At 42.8% G+C, this 16782-nt stretch overlaps 1 protein-coding gene across 3 annotated transcripts in view; it reads left to right on the plus strand.

The window, feature by feature from the left end:
* The window catches only part of IQCK (IQ motif containing K), a 126333-nt gene that overhangs the window by 107472 nt on the left and 2079 nt on the right, over window positions 1–16782 (plus strand). Inside the window, exon 9 of one of the 3 annotated variants that reach the window (XM_079946070.1) lies at window positions 920–2755. The exons of the other annotated variants lie outside the window; for them this stretch is intronic. Within the exon in view, the coding sequence (XP_079802196.1) occupies window positions 920–933 (14 nt within the window). The 3' untranslated portion in view covers window positions 934–2755. Of the gene's footprint in view, window positions 1–919; window positions 2756–16782 lie in introns of those variants that run through there. 3 annotated transcript variants of the gene reach the window in all.

A 16782-nucleotide genomic window follows, 5' to 3' on the forward strand; every position in this document is an offset into this window, starting at 1 on the left:
TGAACCTTGAGGACATTATGCTGAGTGAAATAAGCCAGTCACAAAAAGGCAAATACTGTATGATTCCACTTAAATGAGATACTTAGAATATAGTGGTTGCCACGGGCTGGGAGGAGGGGAGAATGGGGAGTTCTTGTTTAATGGGTACAGAGTTTCTGTTTTGCGAGATGAAAAGAGTTCTAGAGATGGATGGTGGTGGTGGTTGCACAATATGAATGTACTTAATACCGCTGAATTGTGCACTTTAAAATGGTTAAGATGGTAAATTTTATATTATGTGTATTTTACCACAATAAAAAAAATTAGGAGGAAAAACAATGAAGGCACAGACCCCAAATTACCTCATGGATCGCTCCCTTACCTCCATCAGGCTCTGCTTAATGTCATCTTCTCAGTGTGCCCTCCCTGACCCCCCGACCCCCATCCCTCTGCCCTGCTTGTCCCCAACTAGCATGTTATCTACAGGGTGATTCAAAAAGAACTGACTGGGCTTCCCTGGTGGCGCAGTGGTTAAGAATCTGCCTGCCAATGCAGGGAACACGGGTTCGAGCCCTGGTCTGGGAAGATCCCACATGCTGTGGAGCAACTAAGCCCGTGAGCCACAGCTACTGAGCCTGCGCGTCTGGAGCCTGTGCTCCGCAGCAAGAGAGGCCACGACAGTGAGAGGCCCGCGCACCGCAATGAAGAGTGGCCCCCGCTTGCCACAACTAGAGAAAGCCCTCACACAGAAACGAAGACCCAACACAGCCAAAAATAAATAAATTAATTAATTAAAAAAAAAAGTGGAAGTGTAGCAGTTACATAATAAGAATATAATATCTTTAAAAAAAAAAAAAAAACTGACTGCTTCCAAACTTTTGTTACAACATGCATGGGCACAGATTAAGAACTTGGTGTCGGTGCCAATTCTTCTTTGCAGCTTTGGAGAAATAAAGAAATGTGTGATTGCCCTTCAACCCTGGCTGCAATAGAGAATCTGGGACAATGCCAGCTCCAGGATGGCTGGGTGCCCCGTGTCCTCTGTTTGTTCCGGTGGCTACATGTAGAAGATCTGTTATGTTGTAATTGCTATGTTAGTTCCTTAACAAATTGTCTTTGACTATGTGATGTATTTAATTGTATTTAGTCACCGATTAATAATTATTTAAGTTTTTAATTCTTTTGAATTGCCCAGGATTTTAATGATTTATTTTGTTTATTGTTTGTGTGACTGCACTGGAATATGGAAGCTTCCTGTGGCGCTTGGATGATTTTTCCTTTCTGTGTCATTCACCGCTCTATCCCAACTCCTAGCACAGTGCCCGGCATGTATGTGGTAGATGTTCAAGAAACATTTGTTGATTAAATGACTGAATCTGTGTTACACAATACCCTTCCCAAATCATCCAGCTTGGTAAACACCCTATGGACAAAGTCAATCTAAGGTAAACAGAACTGTTTCCAAGCAACCAACCAGATAAATAAAAGGAAATATATTATCCATCTTTTCTAAAATAATAAAAAGGACTGTTCACATTCCTGTGTGCTTACTATGAAGCAAGCAATGTTCCAAGCACATCTTTAGTAGGAACTCAGTCTTCTCAGCAGCCCTTTGAAGTAGGTACTGTATGGTCTCCATTTTATAGATGAAGAAACTGAGGCACAGAGAGGTTGAACAATGTACCCAGGGCCACCCAGCAAGGAAGTAGCAGACTGGGCAGCTTGGGAGTCCTTCCTCTTCCCCACTTCCGATGCCGCAATGCACAGATGTTATTTATGGAGTTAAGCTCCAGAGAAATCTGTTGGTGTTTTGTTTCATGCGAAATCCATCAGGACCCAACCTCTGATTAAGTTGCTGAGAGCGTGAAGCACATGTTCCTTTACGCCTGTTAACCTGGTTTAAAGGGCAATGGTCCTACCCATCTAATTGTCCCGCCTTCTCTCTATAAGTGCCAGTCCAACCCTGTTGATGCATGGTATTCACCGTGAGGATCTAAATTTAGGATCTGAGCAGCTAAAGTCTCTTGCCAATTTTCAGATTTGTCTCTCATTAGTCCAGGACATGGAAAATTTTAGAGGTATAGAGCTATGGAGGCTAGATGTTAAGAAGGACAGACTGATTCCTTTTAGAATAACTTAAAAACCATCCCTTTATCAAAGTAATACATTCTCATTTTGCAAAATACAGAAAAGTATCAAGAGATCAAAAAAGGGTATCCACCATGCTGTCACTGATAATACTTTGGTGTATAGAAAGACTTTTTAAAAAGTGCTTTATTTTATCCCATGAGCAGGAGGGAGGTAGAGGAGACTGAGTCTGTTGTATGTGTTCTACTTTCACCATGTGTCTTGGAGTTGCCCTCATTTGCTTTTCGTGGCATCTGAAGACTTGTCATTTAAGAGGTTTTAGAGTGACCTTTGAAGCTGTCCAAGTGAGCCGCTAATAGCGGCAGCAAGAGTACTGGGCCTGGAGTCCCAAGATTTATATTCAAACCCTAATTGGAAGCTTCCTAGCTGTGTATCTTTGAGCAAAGCACTTAACCTTCCTGATCTTCCATCTTCTAACTTTAAAATGAAATTAACACCCTCCTAAAAGCCCAACTGAGAGGCAAGGTTATTTGAGTTAAATAGACTTGAGCTAATGCTCACCTATAAATTCTCACTGGCTGTGTGACCTTGAGACAGTTACTTAACCTCTCTGACCTTCCATTTCTTCATCTGTACAATAGAAATTATAAAAGTATTCCCCTCACTGGATCCTAGAGAAACCCATATGAGACAGTGCATGTAACACGTTTAGTCCAATACTCACAGACAGTAGGGGTTCAATAATGATCAATTACTATTGTAAATCATACAATTTATGAATCATGTTAGAGCAGTGTTTTTCCCACTGTGGATGGTGAAAACAGTTAGTGGGTTGCCACATGCATTTTTAAAAATGAAATAATCTCAGTTCTTACATTTAAGTCTTTAATCCATTTTGAATTTACTTTTCTATATGGTGTGAGAAAGTAGTCCAGTTTTATTCTTTTAAATGTAAGACCTGGAACCATAAAACTCCTAGAAGAAAACATAGGCAGTACGTTCTTTGACATCAGTCTTAGCGATTTTTTTTGGATATGTCTCTTCAGGCAAGGGAAATAAAAGCAAAAATAAACAAATGGGACCACATCAAACTAAAAAGCGTTTGCACAGAGAAGAAAACTATCAACAAAACGAAAAGGCCGCCTACTGAATTGGAGAAGATATTTGCAAATGATATATCTGATAAGGGGTTAATATCCAAAGTATACAAAGAACTCATACAACTCAACATCAAAAAAAGCCCCAAACATTTAAAAATGGACAGAGGATCTGAATAGACATCTTCCCCATGTACCAACCAGCTTTAGGTCAAGATAGGTCAAGATTCCATCATTCCTGAAGGCTCCGCCATGCCCCATCCCAATCAATCCACCCTGCCTACCTCATCTTCCTGACCTCTCACCCCCTGCCCCCCAGGTAATCACTGTTTTGGTTTCTATCCTCCTCGACTAGTTTTACCTGTTTTTTGATCATCATTTAAATAAAAGTCTTTTATATCTGGCTTGCTCACTCCACATGTTATGTGATTCAGCCATCTTGGTTGTATCAATAATTTGTTCTTTTCCACTGGTGGTATAGTATTCCTCTGCATGAATATACTACAGTTGTTTATCACTCTACTCTTGATGGATATTTGAGTTGTTTACAGTTTTTAGTTATTATGAATAAAACTGCTATGAGCATTCCTGGTGGATATCTAAGAGTATCTCTTGAGTGTACACCTAGGAGTAGAATTCCTGGATCATGGTCCATTCGATCTTTTTACAAAAATAAATCCCCATATGAGAAATGTTTCCAGCAAACGGTGCCAGGAAAAAATGTAGCTCCCCTTGGGGAAATGGTTTGCTTCTTCCCTAACTTCTCCTTTTTGCCTAGTCTGCCAGGAAGCTCAGAGTTCAATTTAAACCTCATTTATAGCAACTTACTGACTCTTCTTGGTTAGCATATCTAAATTCTTCATTTCTCTTCAGACTTGGTTTTCTTTTTTCTATTTTTATTAACTATATATTTTTTGTAAATTATCTGAAATCCTTTTAGGGAGGAAGCAGGATATAAATACATTCAGGAAGAAAATAGGTATTTGCCTTGTTTACAGCACAAAGAGGTTGTGAATCTCACATGAGATAAAGTACATGAGAGAACATTAAACACTGAGAAGCCCGGCCCGGAGGAGTTGTCATTAGTGTGTATTCGACTCTTGAGGAGATGTGAGCTTCAGCAGCTTTGTAGAAAAGGAGGATACTGCTGGCACTTGTTTTAACAGAATTTTTAAAAATAACTTTCTTCTTAACTGATTAGAAAAGTAATACTTGCCCTTTGTGGAAACTTGAACAAAAAAGTAGATAATTCTAAGTCTCACCATCCCGAGATAACTGCTATAAAAATGTCATCTTTCTTTTTTAAAAATAACTTTATTTTGGGCTTCCCTGGTGGCACGGTGGTTGAGAGTCCCCCTGCCAATGCAGGGGACACGGGTTCATGCCCCGGTCCGGGAGGATCCCACATGCTGCGGAGCGGCTGGGCCCGTGGGCCATGGCCGCTGGGTCTGCGTGTCCGGAGCCTGTGCTCCGCAACGGGAGAGGCCACAACAGTGAGAGGCCCGCGTACTGCAAAAAAAAAAACAAAAAAATCTTTATTTAGATATAATTCATATATCATACAATTCAGTGACTTTTAGTATAGTCCAAGAATTCACCACCATTACTACAATCAATTTTAGCACATCTTCATCACCCCCAGAAGAAACCCTACTCCCGTTAGCTATAAGCCCGCAAGACTCCCATTCTTTCCATTCCCAGACAACCACTAATGGACTTTCAATCTCTATAGATTTGCCTTTGTGACTGGCATCTTCACTTTGCACAGTGTTTTCAAGCTTCATCCTTGTTGCAGCACATATTCATATATCATTTCTTTTTATGACTTGTATTACTCAGCTGCCATAACAAAATACCGTAGACTGGGTGACTTAAACAACAGACATTTTTTTCCCCACAGTCTGGAGTCTGGATTTCCAAGATCAAGGTGCCAGCATGGTTGGGTCTGGTGAGAGCTCTCCTCCTGGTTTGCAGAAGCTGCCTTCTAGCTGAGTCCCCACATAGTGGAGGGAGTGTTCTTGTAACTCCTCCTCTTCTTATAAGGGTACCCGTTCTATCAGATCAGGGCTCTACTCTTATGACCTCATTTAACTTTAATCACCTCCTTAAAGGCCCCATCTCCAGTACGGTCACATGTGCGGATTTAAGGCTTCAACATACGGATTTGAGGGGGACGCAACTCATGGCCAGATAATATTCCATTGTATGGACGTATCACATCTATGCATCTGTTCATCGGTTGATGGACATCTGAGTTTTCACATTTTGGCTATTATGAACAATGCCACTATGAACATTCATGTGCAAGATTTTGTGTGGACACATGTTTTCATTTCTCTTGGGTATATACAGTAAGGAGCGGAATTCCTGGGTTATATGGTAACTGTAGGTTCAGTTGGTTGAGGAACTGCCACACTGTTTTCAGAGTGGTTGCGCCATTTTACATTCCCACCAGCAGTGGATGAGGGTTCCAGTTCTTACACATCCTCACCAGCACTTACTATCTGTCTGTTGGACTATAGCCATCTTTGTGGATGTTAAGTGGTATCTCAGTGTGGTTTGATTTATGTTTCCCTAATGCCTAATGATGTTGAGTATCTTATCAGGTGCTTATTGGTCGTTTGTATAGCTTCTTTGGAGAAATGTCTATTCAGATCCTCTGCCTTTTTTTTTTTTTTTTTTTTGCGGTACGTGGGCCTCTCACTGCTGTGGCCTCTCCCGTTGCGGAGCACAGGCTCTGGACGCGCAGGCTCAGCGGCCATGGCTCACGGGCCCAGCCGCTCCGCGGCATGTGGGATCTTCCCGGACCGGGGCACGAACCCGTGTCCCTTGCATCGGCAGGCGGACTCTCAACCACTGCGCCACCAGGGAAGCCCTCCTCTGCCTTTTTAAATTGGATTGTCTGTCTTTTATTGAGTAGAAAGGATTTTTTAAAATGTATTTTAGACACAAGTCTCTAATCAGAGGTATGTTTTGCAGTTGCATGTGTTGTCTGTTAACTTTCTTGAAAGTGTTGTATTTTGAAGCATGAAAGTTTTAAATTTTGTTGATGTCCACTTTATTTTTTCATTTCTTCCTTGTGCTTTTGGTGTCATATCTAAGAAATCACTGTCTAATCTATTGGACCATGGACCATGTCTAAACCACTTTTTTCCACTCACTTTTTTTCAAGAGCTTTATGGTGTTAGGGATTTTATTTAGGTCCCTGACCCATTCTGAGTTACTCTGTGTATGTGGTGTAAGTTAAGGGTCCACCTTTATTCTTTTGCCAGTGGATATCCAGTTGTCCTGCAGCATATGTTGAAGAGACTATTCTTTCCCCCATTGAATGGTCTTGGCACCCTTGGTGAAAATCAGTTGACCATAAATGTAATAAATAAGTACATAAATTTAATAAATAAGTGTTCACTTCTGGATTTCCAGGTCTATTCCATTGATTTATATATTTATCCTTATGCCAGTACCACCCAGTCTCAATTACCGTTGCTTTTAGTAAGTTTTTAAATGGGAAAGTGTGAGTCCTCCAACTTTGTTCTCTTTTTTCAAGACTGTTTTGGCTATCCTGGGTCCCTTGAACTTCCAGTTGTCATCTTTCATGTCAATCTTTCTGAAAATGGATCTCTATCTTTAAGTTTACACTGGAGAGATCATACTTCATAGCAGTTATTTTCATGTATCCTTGCTTTTTTCACCTAGCTTTACATGGTAAACATATCCCCATATATTATAAACTTATTTTACATGATGAGCTACATAATTTTTTTCTTATTGGACACTTCTTTCTAAGTTTCACCATTATAAATATTGCTGCCATGGCTGCCTTCATTCCTAAGAGAATTTAATTTCATTTGTGCAGCTATTGAAGATATTTTTACATATTGAAAACGTCACTCTTTTAATTCAAACTTTGAGATGATTTCCTGAAGAGCAGTAGAATAGGGACAGGCAAATGAGGTGTCAAATCCCACATTTGCATCTTAGAAAAGGCACTTACCTTTCAGAGCCTCAGTGTTCTCATCTGAAAATTGGAGATAATAATACCTTCAGAGACTCGTTTTGAAGGTTAAAGACAACATAGGGATATATGACCTTGTACAACACCTGCCATATTGTAAGAACTCAATAAATAGTACTTATAATGATTATTATTATTTTCATCATTGTTGTTGTTATTGTTGCTAGCTATATTAAAGTTGCAACAGGCAGCGGAAATGGAGCGGTCTACCTGTGAGGAAATGGTGAGGTGACGTTCATGTCTTTCCTATCAGCCTGGGAATTGCGGTCAGAATGAGTAGACATTAAATGTTTTCTCACATCAGCCAAAGAGAAGTGTTTCGATATCATGCACCAAATAAATGTCCATATTCCTAAATATTTGTTTGTATCTAAGATCAGTGTCTTAGGATCGTTTCCCAGCAATGGCTGTGAGAGGGTTTAACCCAATTCATGTAACTCTTGAAGATATTGTTTGCATATTGAAAACACTTATCTTTCAATTCAAACATATATTAGCTCCAAGAGAGCATGGCTGTGTCTGGCACGTTCGTCATTTTCGGTCTTTGAGTCAACAAACACAATAGGTGCTGGCAAAGGAAGGCAAGAAGGAAGGCGTCAGACCCCAAGTTATATTTTGTTATATTTTGCCTAGGAAACGAGGCAAACAGCGGTTTGAACCCTGACGAGGACCGCCATTTATTAAGCACCTGTTGCATCTGCTGTGTGCCAGGCGCTCTTCTGGCGGATTTGTGTATGTGATCTCAGTTAATGTATTTAAATATCAAGATTGCCCTGTGCAATAAGATCCGCAAGGAGCCCAGTTTTATAGGTGAGGGAACAAGCTTTGAGAGGGTTAGCGACTAGGCCAAGGGCATGCTGGTAGTAAGTGCTAGAGACTGGATGCAAATACTTGCCTCTCCGATACTAAAGTCTGGGCATCCCCACTGACTTGGAGAATCCTTTATATTGCTGGAAAAGATGTGTGTCCTTTTGACAGTCTGGAGTCTGAGAGAGAAAGGCCTGGGGGCTTCCAAAGGAAGCTAGAGTAGGGTTTCATTCGTTGGTTCAGCCAAGATTGATCGAGTGCCTGCTGTGGGCGCAGGACTGGACCTGCCAGATGCTGGAGGTTCAGTGGAGAACATAAGCCAACATGTTGTTCTACTCGAAACTCAAGCCTAGTGGGGAAGCCAGACACCATTCCAATAATCACGTGAATCCACGATTACAGACTGTGACGAGTGCTCTGAAGAAGTTCAGGCTGCCTCGGGAGACTTCAGCAGGGGGTTTGAATAGGTTCCCCTAGAAATTAACTAGATGTGAATGGCAGGGAGGGCTTTTGGATGAGGGAAGGATGGAGGCAGAGACCCTGAGCCTGGAAGGGGGACTGAAAGAAGGCCTGAGCGATGAGAGCAGGGTGTGAGGCACCGGGGAGCTGGGAGGGAGCAGTGGCCTCGGGGGACTTTGGGCTTGATCCTGAGGGCAGCAGGGAGCCTTTAAAGGGCTTTAGCAGGGCAGTGGCATCATCAGATGGGCTTTATAGAAAGATGAGCATGGCTGCAGGTGGGAGATGGATCAGATGACCTGGTAGCAGTGGAACTGGACAGAAGTGGATGGGTTTAGGAGACATGTAGAGGGTAAAAATGACTAGATGATATGAGTGATCCTTTCTAAAAAGTAGTTTTGTTTGGGGGTCAGTAAGTTTCTCACCAATGTCAGGGCTTGAAAAATTCAAATCTTCTTTTCAGTACACCAGTGGGCTTCCTATTAGAAAGAACTCTGTAGTTGAAACTCTTGGAATGTTACTTCCCATCTCCTTCTTTTAAGGTTTGATAAAGTTGGCTTCGTCATCGGGGTTTCTTGACTGGACCCCTGTCTGCCTCGCGTTCTGGACCAACTACCAAGATAATGAGTGAATACTGCCCCAGTCCCTAGTTACAGATTGAAATAGTTTCTCAATTAATTATTAGCTTGTTACACTCACAGAGGAGCTATATAAAAATAAACTGGAGGATCTGTTTCCATTTCACTTAAAGGCAGCATTCAATATACAGGGCTTCTGCCAGTCTGAACTGGATGAGAACTGTTTATAACCCGAGTTCATTCAAAATGCCTGGGATATTTCTAAAGGTTCAGTCTTGGCAGCAGCAGCTGAGAATGCAGAGATAAATAAAAAAGTCATAAGACACGGCTGACAGGGTTCTTCTGTGTTCATTCACACCCCTGACTCCCTAGGCTTTTGAAGACGCAGAATTTAGAAGGACAGCCTACTAGATGGTGGCTATTTAAGCTGCTGTGCTAAATCTCCAATCTTGATGCTAACGCGAAATGGAGCTACCCTTGTAAATTCAGATGTAAAAAGAAAATACTAATAGATGTATAAACACATGAGTATGACGTAAGCTCACTTAAATAATTTAAAGAAAATTTGTTTTAAAAAAGCATATTTTCCAGCTTTTCTACAGCCACTGCATTGCCTATATAATTAAGAAATAATTTTATTGAGCATCTACCATGTGCCAGGCAATGGGTACCATCTCATTTCACACTCGCAGTCTCCTGAGAGGAAGGTCTTACTGTCCCCATTTTATGGGTGAGGGAGCTGAGGCTTCAAAGAGGTTAAGAGACTTGCTCAGGTCACCCAGTTGGTAAATGATGGTAAAAGCCAAGTCGCCTGGCTCCAGAAGGTGTGCCCTGAGCAACTAAGCTGTGCTCCAATGGCCCCATTTCTTCCCCTGTTGGAGCCTCAGTTTCCCTCATCTGTGAAAAACATGGCTTTTATTAAATGTCTCTCTTTCCAGAAATCAAGATCCTTTCCAGGGTCAAAACTTGATGTTGAGATTCTGTTTTAATATAACTATTGTTGTCACTTCCAGCACCAAATGTTTCCATTTAAAATGCTGCCTTCCAGGAGACTTCGCCCTGAGTTTACATTGTTTAGAAGTCAACAACAGTAATTACTGCACGTTCAAGACTGTCACATCTGCCCCAGTGCCTTGTGGCTTCCAAGTTGGCTCAACTTTCCTCAAAATAACACAGCCCAACATCTGGCACAGTTAAGAAAGGGGGGTAAACATACCAGACTATTGACATTACCCTCTACACGTCAACATTTCTTTCTTTTTAGAAAGAAAATCTTCCATGACATATTCTTCCAGTGGGGACGTGGAGGGTTTTTTTCATATTTTTTTTCGATATTCTTCAGATTTTCTATAATGACTATGAACAGATTTTATAATTGAAAAATAATCTTATTTTAAAAATTCAGTCCAGTAAAAACAGAAAAAAAAAAAAAAAAAAAACCTTGGTAATATATATTGTACACTCCCCTACCTCCTAATTGGAAAGTATACAACCTGACTTTAAGCTCTGTTGGATTATTCTGGGTGGTGATAAGGGACCCAATTCATACTCTGCATTCGTATGACATGATGGTTAAGACCATGGATTTTGGACTCAGACCAGGCTTAGAGTTCTGGCAGGACCATTTATTTAGCTCTGTGACCTTGGGCAAGTTGCTTAGTGTCTCTGAGCCTTAATTTTCTCATAGGTAAATGGGAATAATGATAGCATCTACCTCCCAGAGTGGCTGGGGTGATTGAACAAGATGATAAATTTGTGTAAAGCCCTGAACATAATGTCTAGCATTCAGTAAATGCAAATTTTCTACTTAATAGTGTGATACGGTTACTAATCTGTTTCAAGTGTGGAGCCCTCAGGGACTGTCAGGCACCTTAGACTCTGCCCTGGATCTGAATGAAAACGTCCTCAGATTTTGATGCCTATTCTCTTCCTCCCCATTTTCCTATTTTATTTTATTTATTTAATTTAATTTAATTTAATTTTTTGTTGAGGTCAAACTCACAGACAGCAGGGTGCCCTAGTCCTAAGTGTGCAGCACAGTGAACTTCTCTGTATGCACACACCACGTAACCAGCACCTGGATCAGGATGAAGAAGGGTCACCACAGAATAGTTTTGCTTATTCTCAAACTTCACATAAATGGAAAGAGTATGGACTCTGTGCCTGGCTTCTTTTGCTGGCTGTTACATCTGGGAGAGTCAACCAAACTGTTGAGGGCAGCAGTAGTTTCCTCTTTTTCACTGATGTGTAGTGTGCTTTCCTGTGAATAGTATCACAATGTGTATATCTCTTATTGATGGACACTTGGGTTGTATCCAGTTTTTATGAACATTCTTGTATATGTTTTTTGGTGGATGTAAACTCACTTCATTTGAGGATTAGCCAGGAGTGGAACTGATGGGCCTGAGAGTATATACATAATACTTAATTTGGCAAGATCCTGCCAAATCATTTGCTAAAGTGTTGGCACTGTTTCCCATCCCCACTAGCGATGCCTGAGCATTAAGTTGTCCTGCATCCTCACCGACACTTAGTATGATGAGTCTTTTTCATTGTAATCATCCTGGTGGGTGTGTAGTGGCTGTCTCACTGTGGCTTTAATTTCTTTGATGCACACCTTTTTAGGTGCTTATCAGCCATTGGGACATAAATTCATTTCTAAACTCAGTTATGCTCTGAGGAAATCTGGTAGCTCAGCTTGCCCGAATTACACTTTAAGGATGGACACACAAGCTCTGAGAGAGGTCTCAGAGACACTCCTGCAACTAAAACACCAGAGTTTGGGGCACACATTCCAAAACATCTACACTGGCTTCGTCTGCTTACTTGCAAATCCTTGGCCATGTTTGATAGCTGAGCTTGCAAGATAACTAACTTTCAGATGATGAGTGACATGTTATAAGTTTTAAAAGATGCTAAGTGAACTCTTTAGCTGCATTTCAGCCTGTATTTCTACAGGCCACTCAGGGGAAAAGAAGTCACATTTGTTGAATATCTACAACGTATCAGTCCCTGCACTGGGCACATTCGGTACATTATCTCCCTAATCTCATAAGGACTCCATGAGGTCAAGATTATTTTACTTAGTTCAAACGAGGAAATGGGGTTGGGGCTGGGGTCACCCAGCTAGCAGATGGCAGAGCCAGGATTTGAACACTGGGTCTGCTTGACACCAAAGTCTACCCTTCTGTGAGCAAGCAAACTGAGGGGGAAACATTACTTTTCTACCAATCAGAAACTATTCCTAGCATACATTTCCTTAATATTTTTTCAGTGGTCACCTCTACTAAGGCAACTTCACCCTTGAGTGGATCTTTCCCTGGGGTCTCCCAACAGTGGGTCTGCTGATACTGGGAGGCCAGCTCCCCTGGGACTCCCCAGCTCCCGACCTCTCCTCCTCCCTGCCTCTCCCCATCTCTGCGGTCTGCCTGACCGCAGTAACACCGTGTACACGTTGATGCCCTGTCAGTCTGTTTATCTCCTGTCTGGTATATTTTCTGGTAATTCTTTTAGAAAGTTTTCCCCAATGGTATAGCGATGCACGTGGATGGTAGACATTTGGGAAAACAAAAATACACCCGTTTCTTTTTAATCGTTTTATCTACATTTAGTTTTTTTAAGAGTTGAAATGCTGGGCCACCACTTAGTTATGAGTGTAATTTTATTTTTTACAGGGCAGTCACATTTAAAGGATGTATTATGAACATCTCACTCAGGACTAAACATAAAATGGGAATCACTTGTTTTCAAGAAAAATAAACTTTTTTTTCAGAAAAGCAAGAGGGAAAACAAGGGCAGAGATGACTGAGTGAAAGAACCTGGCTTCCACTTTACCTTTGGAGCCATCGGCTTTGTTGGCTTTCAACACCACCAGACAGAAGCCACAGTGTCCCCCTTGGAGACACTGTTCACTTTTGGAATGGAGCAATTTAAAATTTGCATCATCGAAATTTATAGGAATTTTGTAAATTCCACTGTCGTTTGCTCTTGGCAGGTCTCCTTGTTCCTTCAAACTTTGCAAAAGCACATTTTGAATGGTTTCATCCTATTTTATCAAGTTTATAAATTATCAGGGATCTACTCATTCCACAGGTGTTGGGCATTTTGGTCGTTCCTAAACTGTCTCTGTGGGACGAGATGTGGGAGCAGCACCTTTTGTTGCATCTTCATTACAGAAATCTTCATCTCCCTGGGGAGAGAGACCGCGACCCTGTGGAGGTTAAGGGCATGGATGCAGGAGCCGGACAGCCCACAGTGTGACCCCAGGCTCCTTACCTAACCTGCGTGCCTGTCTCCTCATCTGTACGGTCATCGGGGAAAATAACAGCACGCACCTCACTGCCGCTTCATATGCGCGAAGCGCCCAATAAGTACCATAGAAGTGTTGTCTTTTTACCCGGAATCCTAAAAACTGGGTGCTAATTGGATAAAAATATATTTTAAGCAATATCTATCTATCTGTCTGACTTGAGGGTGTGAGCCAGTCTCTTTGTAGCCCCAGGACCCATCTGTGTGGTGGAGTCACATTTACTGAAGCAGCGTCTCTTTGGTGTGTAAGCATCTCTAATCCCCTGTTAATTTTCCTGCCTCCCCCTCTGTGAGCTTCTTGAGGTCAAAGACTGTGCCCTGAAAATAGTAATAGCTAATATGTAGTGTGTGCTTCTCTGGATCAGACTCAGTGCTGAGCACTCTGCGGGTCTTGCCCCTCCCGGGCCCTCAGGAGGCAGGGCCCGCTCAGAAGTGGGCCCTCAGGAAACAGGCACTGAGTGATAGCTGAGTGATACAGCGCTCTTTCCCAAACTTGTCACATCGGAAGGATCACTCAAAGCGCAGAGGTGGTGGGTGCTGATTCCCACTCACTCATCGAGATTCCGATTATCAAGGTTTGAGGCAGCGCCCAGGAATCTGTATTTTTGCCCCAGCTGGTCCTTTGTGCCAAGGCCACATCTGGGCAACACTGAATGAGTAGCTGGATGACGCTGTGGTCCCTGAATTTCCTCCCTATGTCTTAGGCAGCTTCTCTAGCCATGTCTGGGGTTCTCAGCTCTGTCACTGAGTGACACAGGAGAGCGTGGGGGGCAGTGGAGAGGAGGAGAGCGTAAGCGGGTCTCACTAGCATGCAAGACCTTTCTTGTCACGCTGCCTTTAACTGAAGCTGGAGGGCTGGTGCATCACTCTGGGATCTTCCTCTCTCTCAAGGTCTTCCGTAACTGACTCCGCACCAGTCCGCCAAGGGGCACCAGGACAGCGTAGGGCCATGGAGGCAGCCGTGTGTTGGTGCTGGAAGCCAACCACAGTGATGTCTCTAAGGTGGAAACTGGGGTCTTTCATCTCACTGCCTGCTCCCCTCCACTGCCTCTTCCCTTGCTCCTTCCTTCTACTGAATAACCTGCCTGTGCAAGGTTCCACCAAGACCTGGAGGAGAAAAACCACTAAGGAGAGACGTTATCTCTTCTTCATTTTTAGCAAAGTAATCCTTGTACATGGTTCCCGTGGTTACGGGTATATAGGATAAAACAGGAGGATGAATGAATGTCATCCCTGTCACCCTCTTCTATGGTAGTCACTTTGAGCTCTGAGCTGTTCCTCTGGGTGGTTAGGGTTAGGGTTAGGGAAAACTTTAGACACTATCTCCTGATTTCCTGATGTGACAGATGAGAATTAGCTCACTTAAATCCCATCCCCCCCTCCCAAAAGAGTTAAATTGCTCTTTCCCGTTCCTTAATTAGTTGACTTTGCAGTTTCAAGTTACAGACAACCATCTTTATTTCTTCTTACCTTTTCTTGGGAGGAGATGAAATAAACGTATAATAGCGACCATAAAACACAGATAGCTATAAAGCAAACACTCAGGTAACCACCATACCAGTTAAGGAAGTGTAACACTGTGAACACTTTTAAGGCTCCCCCTCCCACCATGAAGCCACTTACCCTAACTTCTGTGATAATCGTTCTCTTGCTTTTATTTAGATTCTCTTCATCTTTATATGCAACCCTCTACATTTAGATTTGCTAGCCATAGAGTCACACTGTATGTATTATTCTGTGCCTTGCATCTTTTTCTTCAATACCGTAAGCTAAGGTAAGCAGACACGGGTAGCTGTGGTTCGTTCGGGTTCAGTGCTGTGTACTCACTGTTCCAGTAAACCACAATTTATTTATGCAGTCAGCTGGTGATGGATTTTTGGGCTGTTTCCAGTTTTCTGCTATCATGAACATCCTCACTGATGTCTGCCAGTAACGTGTGCAAGGGCTTCTCCAGGGGCTGGATACAGGAATGGAATCGCTGCATTGTGGGGAATGTACATGCTCAGTTTCACTTAATATTGCCAGTTTTCCAGTGTGTTTGCACCGGTGGGCAGTCCCCACCTCCAGAGATTCTGACTTGATTGGCTGGGGTGGGGCTGGGCACCAGGAGTGTTCAGAGTTCCAGGTGATTCCATCATGAGGCTTCACAACACCTTTACTTCCAGTCCATCAACTCTAGTTAGTGTCTTGACTCTCCAACTTGAAGGAGTGTCCCCAGCATCCCTTTCTACTCTCCTCCTTCGAGACTTTTGTATAATGATCTGAAAGAGAGAGGGGCTTTTTCCCAGGCAAAGTCAAAATCTAGGTGTGGGGAGGAGGGTCTCAAGGCATGACAGGATTGGACAAAGGAAAGGCATGCAGGTGAATTCTTCCTTCCAGCAGGGTTGAGGAACTAAAGAAAACCCAAGGCTTGGGAACTCCTCCCATCAGCCAATTCCTCTTTCCTTCCACGCTACCAGTAGCCTTAAGTGTCTGTCTGCCAGTTGTAGGCCAGAGAGAATGTCATTCAGATGGCTTAAGTTTTGAGACCTTGAGACTCCTGTGAACTGCTCTGAGGGTCTTTGCATTCACGTTTCCTTGAGGGACTCCAACCACGGTTTGGGTTTCTTGACCCTTAGCAAGAAAGATTCTTGACCCTGAATCTTAGCAACAACAGCTTTGAATTAAATACTGATGCCCGGGCCCCAGACCAATTACATCAGAATGTCTGGGGCGAGATCCAGGTACCAACAGGTTTCAGAAGCTACCTAGGTAATTCTTAAACGCAGCCAGCATAAAAAACCAGTAGTCAGTGGGTCTCAACTTTATCTAGTGTCCATCAGAATCACCGGGGCGGGGCGGGGGGGGCTTGTTAAGAATACTGATGGCTGGGCTCCACCCCCAGTTTTTGATTCTATAGGTCTGTGGCGGGGGGCCTGGATGTGCATTTCTAATAGGTTCCCAGTGATGCAAACATTGCTGGTCCCCGAACCACACGTGGAAAACCATCATGCGCCTGGGTTTCCCTGCAACCTCCCCGTGGGGAACTAGAACAGCCCTGTGCTGAGCTGCTCCATCTGGTTGTGTGCGCCCCTTCCTACCTCTGTCTTATGTCGTCAGGCTGGTAGCTTGAAATCAGACATGGAAACCGGCAAACGCTACAAATCAGAACTCCGCCACCCCAGCCTGTTGCTAAACATTCATATCCTAGATTACATCATGGGCCAGCGGGATACTGGGAGAGCACCGCCTAGGTGTGGACCATCCTCGCTCATGCACTGTCATCATCAATAGGCCTAGAGGCATACAGGGTCTTCACTGTGGTTACCTGTACAGCTTCTATATATATGGAACAAAAATAGTACACATTGAAAAAAAATTAATTTTCCTGTGACCACAGGCTCCTGGTATTGAAAATATTTTTCTGGTTTGAGTTATTAATACAATACTAGTTCACAAAGCCAACTAAATACAT

Source organism: Stenella coeruleoalba (assembly GCF_951394435.1).
Source record: "Stenella coeruleoalba genome assembly, chromosome: 15".
Lineage (NCBI taxonomy): Eukaryota > Metazoa > Chordata > Mammalia > Artiodactyla > Delphinidae > Stenella > Stenella coeruleoalba.